Source organism: Euleptes europaea, chromosome 8 (genome assembly GCF_029931775.1).
Source record: "Euleptes europaea isolate rEulEur1 chromosome 8, rEulEur1.hap1, whole genome shotgun sequence".
Taxonomy (NCBI): domain Eukaryota; kingdom Metazoa; phylum Chordata; class Lepidosauria; order Squamata; family Sphaerodactylidae; genus Euleptes; species Euleptes europaea.
The window spans coordinates 68899709-68911915 of NC_079319.1; the positions used below are offsets into that span (position 1 = coordinate 68899709).

Genomic DNA, 12207 nt, shown 5'->3' on the forward strand with positions numbered 1-12207 from the left:
TGTCTTGTCTTCTCTTAACATTGAAAAGGTTTTAAGGAAAACTGCTTCATATTATTATGACTAAGTTGATAAGTTGCTTCAGGAGGCCAAACTAATAATACTAAGGGGGTTCATAGGTAAATTTCAAATTACTGTTTTTTTATCATCCATGCTTAGTTAATGCTTCTTAATAAAAATGATATTAAATATCTAATTAGTCTTGTGTTGATTATTCTGTTTCTAGAAACTTATTCCCTTGTGGGGATTCCATGGTGTGCATTATTGATGACCGAGAGGATGTCTGGAAATTTGCACCTAATTTGATAACTGTGAAGAAATATGTATACTTTCAGGGCACAGGAGATATTAATGCACCACCTGGATCAAGGGAAGTTCAAATGAGAAAGAAAGGTATCTTTTTATGAGCCTTGTGAGGTCTACATTTGCAAAGTTGTGTTGCTAGACCATAGTTTGTTTAAGTATACTTCAAATTTAACAACGAACATGATTTATCATTGTTTGAGCCATGGTCAATCTATCAATCTCTATTATTACAGTGAAAGACCAGCATACATACAAATTACAATCAGTAGTTGTTAGTACTGTGTATATAAGGCCATTAATCCACCTCCTTGTGTGTTTGTCTAATAGCTAGAAAGCAGAATTTTGCCATTGCATGGGATACAGCAGCCTCCTTATCCTCAAGCAATAGTTTAACCAAGGCCAACTCCATACGCCCCACAAAAAAGTTCAGATGCTTAAAACGAGATAGAAGAGGGGAAATTTGAACCATGGTAACCCTCTATCACATCCTCCTTTTTCTTAAGATGAATAAGCTGCAGAGGGGAAATTTGAACCATGGTAACCCTCTGTCACATCCTCCTTTTTCTTAAGATGAAAAGCCGCAGACTGTAACCTTTCCTCATAGGGAAGGTGCTCCAACCCCCTGTTCTGTACCTCTTCTAGGTCTGTGATATCCTTTGTTGAGATGGGGCAGCTTGAACTGTGCATGGTATTCAAATTGCAGTTCCACCATATACCTTTACACAAGGCATAACAGTACTGGCCATTTTATTTCAATCTTTTTCCTTAAAACCCTAGCATAGAATTTGCCTTTTTCACTGATGCTACACATTGAATCAACATTTTCATTGAGCACATGACTTCAAGATCTGTCCTAGTCCTTACTGTCAGTTCAGACCCTCATCAGTATATGAGAAAAGTTCAGATTGTTTGCCTCATTGTGCATCAGTTTACACTCAAGTTGAATCTCATTGTCCACTTGCCTAATTTGGTGAGATCCTTTTGGAGCTCTTTATAGTTCACTTTGGTTTTCACCATCTTGAGTGATTTGGTGTCCTCTGCAATCTTGGCCAATTTGCTACTCACTGCCAATTCCAAATCTTTGATAAACAACTGAATAGCACCAGACCCTCTTATTTGCTTCCCTCCCTTGAGAGAAATGCCACTCTCGACTTCCAGTCGTTTAGCCAGTTTAATCCACAATTGGACCCATCCACTTACGTTTGCTACGTTTATTCAACTAGCCTTTGAGGAGATACTTCATTAAATGCTCTTTGGAGAGCCAAGTACGTAATGTCTACCCTTATACACATACTAATTAACATTCTCATACTCCCAAACGTTAGTGAGGCAGGACTTCCCTTGCACAAATGATGCCAGTTCCACTCAGTACAGCTTGTTCCTCTCTGTTCTTCATAATTCTATCTAATGGTTTCCACCACTTCACCCAGAGCAGATGTCAGACTAATTGGCTTCCCACATCCCCCTGTATCCATTTTTAAAAATCAGTGTTGTGTGCTTCTTTCCGGTCCTATAGCAAGGAGACTGTTTTTAGTGATTGTTGCATGTTACAATTAGGAGATCAACAGTTTTGCATTTGAACTACTTTGGATGGCCACACCTGGTCTTTTGGCACAACTTCCTATTTATTATTATTTTATTATAATTTACAAAATTTATGTCCCGTCTTTCTACCCATACAAGGGCTGCCAAGGCAGCTAAGGCGTACATGATAAGATACACTATACAACCATTCAGATCAACCCCGATCCCAAACATACCTCATTAAAACAACTTTTCTAACTCTTTTAAGAGTTAGAAAACAGAGAAAGTACATACAAAACATAGAACATTGGTTAGGAAGGAGGGATCATTGAGGGAATGCCAAACAAAACAGAAATGTTTACATGGTGGTGGAAGATGGCAACATAAAGGGGACAGACAAGTTTCCCTGGGGAGAAAGCTCCAGAGCTTTGGTGCTATGACTGAGAAGGCCCTCTCCTGGTTGATAATTATTAAGATCTCCTGGGTCAAGAGTAGATTTCTTTAGAAATGGACGCACCACAGCCTGTTTAAAGGTTGGGGCAACCACTCCATCTCAGACCCAGTCAGCCAGACACACACACACACACAGAAGATTTATGTAACCAAGAAGGGCTAGGTTCATCCAAGCTGGTGATAGGCCTTAAACTTCCAAGGATCTGCAGAGTCTCGGTATCCCTGTAAGTCTAAACTCAAGCAGGTAGTTATCTGTCCATGACAAAGGAACGATGGTCAATTCCTCCATTCTCAAATCACATTCTTCCTGTCCAGAACAAAATACCAGATCAAGAGCGTAACCTGCACAATGTGTAGGACCAGTTATTACCTGAGCCAAGCCCATGGTTGTCGTGTGTGTGTGTAAAGTGCCGTCAAGTCGCAGCCTACTTACGGCGACCCCTTTTTTGGGGGGTTGTCATGGAGGCCATGAAATCCTGAGCCACTGCTCCTGACAAAACAGCCTCAACATGAATGTTGCAGTTCCCCAGGATAATCCTCAACACAACCCCGGAGACCAGCTCTGTCAGCTCAGGTACTGTGGTCACTGTTCCTAGATGGTTCATCATCAGCATTTACACTTTGTACCAGGTCCTGAACACCACTCAGATTCACATCAAGGGTTGCCTTCCCTCTAAGTTCCATAACCTAGGCATGATCATATATGATATCTAGATTTTTTTCCTTTGCTACAACCGGAACATGCATTTGTTTAGTTATTGTAAAGGTGGTTGAAGTTGCCCATTGTTAAAATGTTTTCTGCTTTGGCCATATCTCTTATTTCTTTTTTCTATATCAAGATCTCTGAGATCTGTTTACGTAGGCAATAGTATATCCCCTACTTTGGTTTAGTCCCATCTCTGCTGAGGGGGAAGGGTATCTGAGGGTTCTTTGTGGACTCCTGTGGAAGTGTGTGCAGTTACGACAGGTACTTTACTATATTGGCTTTGTGAAGGTGGATGATGAGTGGGGACCTTGCTTTGAGAAATAATTTGGTCACTTTATCTCTTTTCATGCCCTGTTATCTCCACCCATTTTTCCTCTTCTATGCTGTCATAATCATGAAAGCTTGGTAATTTCATTGACTTAATTATGCTTACAGAATATTATTGCCATGCCATTGTGAGGATACTGCACCAGTGTAAGGGGATTAGTCTCCTTTTCAGCCATTGTATCAGGAGGGCAGATTGCCCTTTAAATGTCTGAAGTCTACAAATGAAGTGTTAATGGCTTTAATTGGTTAAGAATTAATCAATAGTCTCATATACCTACATTTTTTTCTTTTTTATCCTTTGAGCCAATTAATATTGGTAAGGATTTTAAATTTCAAACCTATATGTTGTATGGGGTATTTATTTTAACTGTATGCTGTTTTATTGGTTGTTAGCCACCCTGCGCCTGGCTTTGGTTGGGAAAGGGTGGGGTAAAAATCAAATAATAAATCTCCATACCGCATCTGTAAAGTTTTGAGAAACACATATTGCCTTAACATGTGTCTTACAGTTTTAATTTTTTCCCAAATGGTTATGAGAATTAACAGGAAGAAATGATAGTGGGGATCCAGGGGGTGAACAACTGCTCTGTCCTCTCTGTTGGCCTCCATGGCTCCAGCTGAGACCCCAGCACTGGCAGAGGCCTCAGATACAGAGAGGGGAGGGGTTAACCGCACCTTGTTCCTCCTCCTCTCTTCCCAAGTTTCTCTGCCAGCCTTGGGGATGACCTTGGAACCTCCTCTCTGGCCTGCCATTTAGCTCTTTATATGGGCTTGGCTTAATTGTGCATGTGGACAACAGTCTTCTTTGACCTCTGGTACCTGTTCCCTGTTTGCCTGATAGCCTTGCCAGTCTAGCTGTAGTTGCTGCTGGCAGCTCCTTAAAGGGAGCTGATGTATAGGAGTTATGCATTGCGTGGCCCAGCGATGCTGGCCCTCTTGCCATTGGGGCAGCCATACGAGTGGTTGGCTAAGGTCAGGGCTGAGGTCATGACCACCTGCTACAGTCCAGGTAAGTGGGGGAAGGGCCGGTCTCAGGCAGTGTTTTTGGTAGAAGATATTTTTGTAGGAGCTTTCTGTTTGCTTCTAACATCTAGTATGTTGTAAAAGAATTTCACCTTTTTTGGTTTAAATGAGCATAATTGAATTAAGTGTGTTCAATTTTAGGGGATGAAGGATATGCTGCTAGTCTTTTTGTTCCTAAGCATTTTCGATAGATTTTTAAAGACAGTTTTTTGTATTTATCTCTCTTTAATTTAGCAAATCATTCCTCAAAGATAAGTGAAGCATCTGATGCAACAGTAGTAACCAGAGATTCTGACGAAGTAAGGAATGCTGAAAACACAGAAGAACAAAGTAATGGTATTAGAAAATCAACAAAGGAAGTAAATGGCAACAACTCTGTCAATGATGAGCCATCATCCTGGGATTTAAACATTAATGATAAAGTTAAAGAAAGAGACTCCTTAGGGGATCCTGGTCACACTGTTACTGACTCAAAGGAACTTATAAGTGCCAAGGAATCTCGTGCGTCTTCAGAAAATGATAGGACAGTTGTAGGCCATCAACAGATTCAAGACAACTCAAAACATTGCTTGGACTTTGAATTGTCTAGTGACAGTGAAAGTGACAGTGGGTTGGATGCTAGGAAGTCATCATCCTCTTCTGCCTCAGATAGTGAAAATGAAGGGAAAAGAAGCTGGAGAAAATCAAAGAAATCTGTACAGGAAGAAAGTACACTTCTGCTGGGAACGGATACAAACGTAGAAAAGGATGGACAGTCGAACCATTCTGGAGACTCAACATCCTCTGCTAACAACAATCCCCATCCCAAGGCATTTGATCTCGAGGTACATGAAGAGAGTGAACAGGATAGCCTTTGTAGTCTAGGAAATGGATGTGTTGACAAGAAGGAGCCAGAGACAGAGTCACAGAATAGTGAACAATCAGGGATAACTGTGGGAGAATCTTTAGATCAGAGCATGGAGGAAGAGGAAGAAGATGATACAGACGACGATGATCATCTAATATATCTTGAAGAGATTCTTGTTCGAGTGCATACAGATTATTATTCAAAGTATGACAAATATGTAGCAAAGGAAATTGACGAACTACCAGATATAAGAAAAATAGTGCCAGAACTGAAACAAAAAGTATTATCAGGTGTTACTGTGTTGTTTAGTGGGTTGTATCCTACAAACTTTCCCATAGAAGAAACACTTGAGCATTATCATGCTACTTCCCTTGGAGCAAACATTACTAAAAGCCTAGTCTTGAATGATGATGATCCCAATAAGCCGACTCACCTTATTGCGGCTAGAGCTGGTAAGTGTAATGTTGAGTGGTTATAAACCATGAGATAATCATTTACAAGTAATGGATTTTATTGACATATGGTCATCTCTAGTTATGGTAATGCAATAAGCCTACAAATGTATGACTGGAAGATTTCAGTGCATGGGTATTTAAGAGAATTTCTGTGTTGAGTGAACTGATAGATTTTATAGGATGCTTGAAGTCCTGTCCTTTAGTTATTTTCTTTTTGCATCTTGCTTGATTTCCAGAGATGTGTAGATAATTTATCCAGCCAGTTGGTTCTGCAAAATGCTTTGTGACAGTAAAGAACTATGTTTAAAACGTAAGACTGTTGGATTTTTATTGTGAAAGAACTAATGCAGCTAAGGCCTTAAAGCAATAGTCATTCACATGATAAAGATATATTTTAGAAGTATGGTTAGCTGAAATCAATTTGACTTGATCTTAAATCCTGTTGATTTCAGTGGGGCTTAGGTTTGCCTCATCTTTTATAAACTGCATCCATGGACTACTATATTGCTAACTTTTTCTACTGAGAATAATAATGTTTGGTTGTTTAAATAGGCACAGAAAAGGTCAGGCAAGCTCAGAAATGTCAAAATCTCTATATTGTAAATCCAGACTGGTTATGGAGCTGCTTGGAGCGTTGGGACAAAGTAGAAGAACAGCTCTTTCCTTTGAAGGATGATTACCTGAAAACACAAAGGTAAAAAGTAGCTAATTAAAACCATACAAATTCTACCTTTGCATAAGGTTAATTTATTGATTAGGCATGGTAAAAATGAATCAGATTCATATGCAGTTAATGTGGATTTGGAGTTTTCTTGGAAAAGAAGGAATAGAGAAAAATATATAAAGCACAATAAAGAAAGAGAAATGAACTGTAGGAAGGTAGGCTTCTTCTCAGAATCCCCATGAATTTGAACATCAAAATAACTTTTATTCAGTAGAATGTAGTACCTTCCCATGAAATTCTCACTATTTATGAGGGCATAGGAGACCAGTTAGAATCTCCAGAAAATCATAAAAATGCTTACTTGGAACAATCTCGTGAAGGTGGGAATGGTGCTACTAAACCCAGATTTGATTACGGAGATTCAGGTGGCAAATGGATGTTGGTATTAAGGCCCTAAGGGTAATGGGGCCAGGAGGAAGGCTGTAAGAGCCTTCAGCACTCTTGCATTTAAATAAATAGCGATAGAATCGGGCCCTGTGTGTTAAAGATGCCATACCATGTTAGATTCAGCCTGACATTCAGTTGGATTCTGCCAGTTTTTTCATTCCTTCTCACCTATTTCCCCTCCTTATTTCAGTATCCTTAGCACATGGCTTTGTCCATGCAGGTCCTGTGAACCCTAGCATAGCTTTTACAGTGGTTAAAAAGGACCCTCTCCTCCCTTTTCACCAGTGGAAAAGTTGCTTGGATCCAGTCCGTTGAGTGGCAAAGTTCTATATTATGAAATGATGGAGCTTCTCTTAGCAAAATGTCAATCTGTATGTTATAATGCATTGTGTAGTAATAGATCAAGGTATGGATGCTTCAAATAAAATCCATAATTTCAATAAGATCTGCACATTTTCTGTGGATGTAAATGGTGTTTTGGCTTCACTTAATGTAAGCAACATATTTTGTTTACAATCTAAAATCTAATGAACAAGACTGATTTCATCTGGAATAATTGCCATTTTAGCATTCTTCTCCAAATATAGAATTATCTGGAGGTAATGAGAACATTTAGCTTGCAGATTTATATGTTTATGTGGATGCGGAATATGTAGTTCAGTCTGCCCAATATTTAATTATATGCTAGCAAATCTCAATGGTAAGAAAGTATAGAGTAACTGCATCTGCTTGAGCAGTTAATAAGACAATGCTAGTAAAAGTGCATCAGTAAGCATGATCTAATCCTTTTAACTTGAAGAGAGGAGGACATCGAGACATTTGGGTCCTTTCCTTCCCATCATCCCTGGAGGCAGGAAGTAGGTCATTCTTTTCTGTCTCTAGTGGCAAGGGTGTGCCCACCACCTTCAGTTATTTGTTCTGTCTCCTTGCAAGTGCAGGGTTCCTGGAGAGCTTCTCAATTTTTCTTTCTCCTCGAGCTCTCGAGTTGCTTTATTTTCTGTGTATCTCTCTCTGTCTCCTCCCCACAAAGCTTCTCTCCTCTCCACTTTTTCTTTGCTTTACCTTCCAGCCACCCCTTCAGCTGTGTCAGTGGCCTCCGCTCCTTCATTGGCAGAAGCCTCAGATGCAGCAGTGTCCTTGTCCAGAGATAGAGTAAGCCATTCCCTGATGAAGGGCCAGAGGGCAACTCTGACATGAGCATCACACTGCTCCTCTGCACCTGCCTCTTAAGGAAGAGCGACTTGTTCTGGCTCGGAAGATGCTGCCGGGTTTTTGTTGCATAAAGCCAGACATGTTCTACAGAAGCCCACAAACAGCAAGGGGGAGGCTGCCAGGGGCTCTAGACAATGAGGAGCAGATGTTTTCAGCAGCATGGAGCAGTAGGCAGGCAGGGAATCCCTGCAATTCCCCAAATTTGGGAGAGGATGCCTTCTCTGTGACCCCAGGATTATAGGCTTTAATAGAGCAGTTTGTTAATCAGCAGTGGGAGATCAGAGCAGCAGGCTCTTCGATCCTCAAGAAAAAGACTTCAGCGGACAACCTGCTCTCCCTTCCCATCCCACCTGGTTCCCCTAGGGTTCTTCCCAAAAGAAAGGCTCTGCAAAGAGATGCAAAACAGTTTGTCTCTAGCTTATCTGTCCCCTCTGCTAGAAAGCACTCATAGGCCACCCCCACATGGAGTCATCCTGTTCTTCCCAGCAATGAGGGGAGAATTCCTCCACCTCAGATAGGACTCAAATAGGGAGAAGGAGGAATTGTCAGATGAGAGCGACCCCCCCCACACACACACACAGGTGCAATATTCTAACTGGAAGAACTCCCTTCTCTTTGTAAACCCCTCAAAATGCTCAAACTCTCTGTCTGTAAAGCACAGCAACTCCCTGACCCAAAAGACTACTAAAATGACAAGGGATATGGAGGTCCTGTCTAACGCTAAGCAACTAGGGGTGATTTTCCCTTTCCCTTGTTTCTTCATCTCAGAAATTAAGGAGGGTTAGGTCATGCCAGTCATCAAGAGACTCCACATGAGACATTCCAGAAAAGGGGGAACAAAGAAACTCAAACTAAAAGTCAGGGGAAACCGAAGGGGTTGAGCAAAGCACTATCTAATATAACAATCAATAAATTTATTTTTATTATATATATAGTGCACAATTGAATTTAAAAACACAGGGCCTAAAATACAGGCTTCCTAAAAAGCACTAACATAGTTACAAATACTACCAATGCATAACAGTTGATGTTAGTACATAAAATGATCAGGGGCATTTGGGGTGCAACAGGAGAGAAGAGGTGAGAGAATCACATTCCGCAGACAGAAATCCTTCTATAGGCAGATACATTGGGCTGGATCTAAGCTGGTATTTATTTTTCCCGAAATTATCCATTCTTTAATGTTGGGGGCCCCATTCTGCCTGCATCTGCAAATTTTGGGTGAGGAAACTGACTGTATTAATTAATTATAGATCTAGTAATAAAATTCATTTTAATTGTGGCACAAAGCTCAAGAATAACTTATTTGGGAAATAATTATACACTGCTTATGAATTAGGTTTTCTACATGTTTTTATAGTGTGTACCATATTGGCTTATTTTATAAAAACATTTCTCTTAAAATATTTGTTAGCTGCTTCTCCAAAAAATGCCCAAACAGCTTACAACAAAACAAAAAGTATAATAGGTTAAAATCAGTAAACCTATGATCAATAAATTAGTGTAAACAACTGCATAGAACACCACTAGAAATCGTTATTAAAAACAATTTAGTTGGGATCAAGATAAGCCATAATTTAGAACAATTTGCATCCTGTGTGTGTATATGTTTTTTTTTAATTGAGGATGACGAATGGGTGCAGTTAATTGCTAACTGAAAATGTCTAAATATTTAATTTACCAGAGACGACAGTCCTGCCATGTTTCCAGACATTCACAGTGCTTTCCAGACGGCTCTTTTTCATCCAACTCCCATCCATCCGAAGTGTCAGCTTGGTCCTGAAGTCCGACTTTACGATCCCAACACTGGAAAACTAATTAGAAAAGGAAATCAGAGTTCCAGTCAGTCTCTTTATATTCAGCCACCAGCTCCCCCCCTCACTCTACCTGTCCATGGGGAACATTCCTCTTTCAGGTATATGAAAATGTAGCTTGGCTTGCATAAGTGGTTTTCACATTTTGTGTGGTGGCAAGGGTTTTTTTTAAGCTTGAAAGACAAAATCTGTGCAGATGTAGATCTTGTATGAATTACCTTTTCAGGAAAACTGAAATGCCATGGAATTTCACAGTTTTGTTGCTAAAATTTATTAAAGCATTCAGAGCCGTATTCCTTCTTTTTGTTAATTGTAATTGTACTCAGTTTGTTCTTTATTTCAAGATAGGATTCTGAAATGATGATCTAATTGAATTTGAAGTTCCTACTTGAAATTGTTATTTCATTTTCCTCAACCATTGGTTTCTTTGGCTTCTGTTCACTCAGTACTAGAATGTGATTTGTTACTTTAATCTCCAATACCAACTACGCCGCTATGGCTGCATTCAGATATTTGTTTATGATAGGCTCAAGTCTGCAGTTAAATGCCAATTTGCCATGATGTCCAAATGCAGGTCCCTGGGCAAATTGGAATTTGTTTCTTCCCCATAAGCCTGTATGTATGTATGTATGTGTGTGTTTGTTTGTTTGTTTGTTTGTTCATTCAGTTTATATCCCGTACTCAATTCGCAGCCAAATCAGAGTTCAGGGCAGCTAACAACATATAAAAACATATAAATTCATTAAAATAATAAAACAATCTAGTCCATGGTTTAATATTGTGCTGTGAGCACAAGCTTTGTGCCCATCATGAACAAATCTTGCTTGTTAGATGTCTGAATGCTGTCTGTATTTTCTTGCAATTTGAATTCGACAATACTAGAGACTGATTTTGATAATTGCTGCTCTATATATTTTCAAAAGGAGAGTCTGTCCCAGCATGTCTGTGGTTAATCCATGTGTGTTTGCACAAGGCTCAGAACCTAATTAGTCTGCTGTGGGCTTCTTTCATATTAAAACTGCAGACGGTTTTAGGAGTGCGTTCTTTTAACATCTCCTTTCAACATTAAATTCCATCCAGTTTTCTTTGTGTTTTTAACATCCTAACTTTCACTGAATTTTCTGAACTCCAAAGCTCGCTTTATATACATGGTAAATCCAAATGGTCATTATAAAGGCCTTTTTTTCTTACATGAATGATCATTAGGGTTATTGAATGGCTTATATATTGGGGAGAACACTTGAAGCCTAAGGTGTGTGAGTGGTTTGTAGATTCTAGCACAAGAGGGCAGCCATTCACCTTTTACCAAGACTTGGGACTTAATCCTTGCTATGCTCCTGGCCCTTGCCTGGTTCAGATGTATAGACTTTTTGTTGACAGGCCCCAAGGAACCCTTTAGATAATGACTGTGGAATATTAGAGCTTTCCTTGGCTCTATTCCTTTTCTGTGCTGTTGCAGCTGCTCCTTAAGACAGATCTGCAAGGTCAGGATTTTCAGAAATGGAAGCTTACACTAGGATTCAGGTCCATACCTAATAACCTGCATGCTTGGTATTATATTTTGCTTTTGAAATACTTGGTGTCTTTTTAAGCATATTGTAATGGTATTGTGACTGGGTTAATCATGGTGTTCTACAATGATTCACTTTGTTTCTGTAAGACTTACATGAGTTTCTCATTGCACTGGAATGCTAGGGTGTAAAAAGGGTGTATGGGGGCAATGCCCCCGCACTTATCCCAAGTGCCTGCAAACCCCACCAAAGTTGCCCTGTGCCAGCAAGCCCCGCAGCTGGGGAAGTTGCCTGTCAGGTGTGTGGCCTTGGCAGAGTCTACTCAGGAGTCAGCCAGCTTGAAGGAGCCTGGCCAGCTCTCAGCAGCATGCTCACCAGCACTGGCCTTCTTAGAAGAGGTCAGACAGGGCAGCCAGCTATGTAAAGAAGTCCAAGGGGAAGGGCCATTGAGCTCACCACTTCAAGGCCAGTATCCATTTGCCCAGGGGCTTGTCACTCCCCGGGGCAGGACTGGGGAGGGAGGATTGGCTGAGCCCAGGATTGGCTGAGCATTTAAAGAGCGTGCCCAGGAGAAGCCGGGGAGAAAGAGCCAGACCCATTCCAAGGCAGCTAGGAATGGGTAAATGGCAGAGCAGAATGGGGAAATTGGGTGAAGAGGAACTGCATCCTCTTGCTCTATTCTGAGGCACCATCCATATCCATCCCAAACATCCAGCCTAGCTAATTCTCATGGGGCAGGACTGGGGAGGGAGGATTGGCTGAGCCCAGGATTGGCTGAGCATTTAAAGAGCGTGCCCAGGAGAAGCCGGGGAGAAAGAGCCAGACCCATTCCAAGGCAGCTAGGAATGGGTAAATGGCAGAGCAGAATGGGGAAATTGGGTGAAGAGGAACTGCATCCTCTTGCTCTATTCTGAGGCACCA

General features: G+C 40.7%; 1 protein-coding gene across 1 annotated transcript in view; it reads left to right on the top strand.

The window, feature by feature from the left end:
• The window catches only part of CTDP1 (CTD phosphatase subunit 1), a 76792-nt gene that overhangs the window by 31021 nt on the left and 33564 nt on the right, over window positions 1–12207 (top strand). Inside the window, exons 7-10 of the mRNA XM_056854489.1 lie at window positions 224–390; window positions 4571–5635; window positions 6191–6332; window positions 9646–9876. Of these exons, the coding sequence (XP_056710467.1) occupies window positions 224–390; window positions 4571–5635; window positions 6191–6332; window positions 9646–9876 (1605 nt within the window). The remainder of the gene's footprint in view (window positions 1–223; window positions 391–4570; window positions 5636–6190; window positions 6333–9645; window positions 9877–12207) is intronic.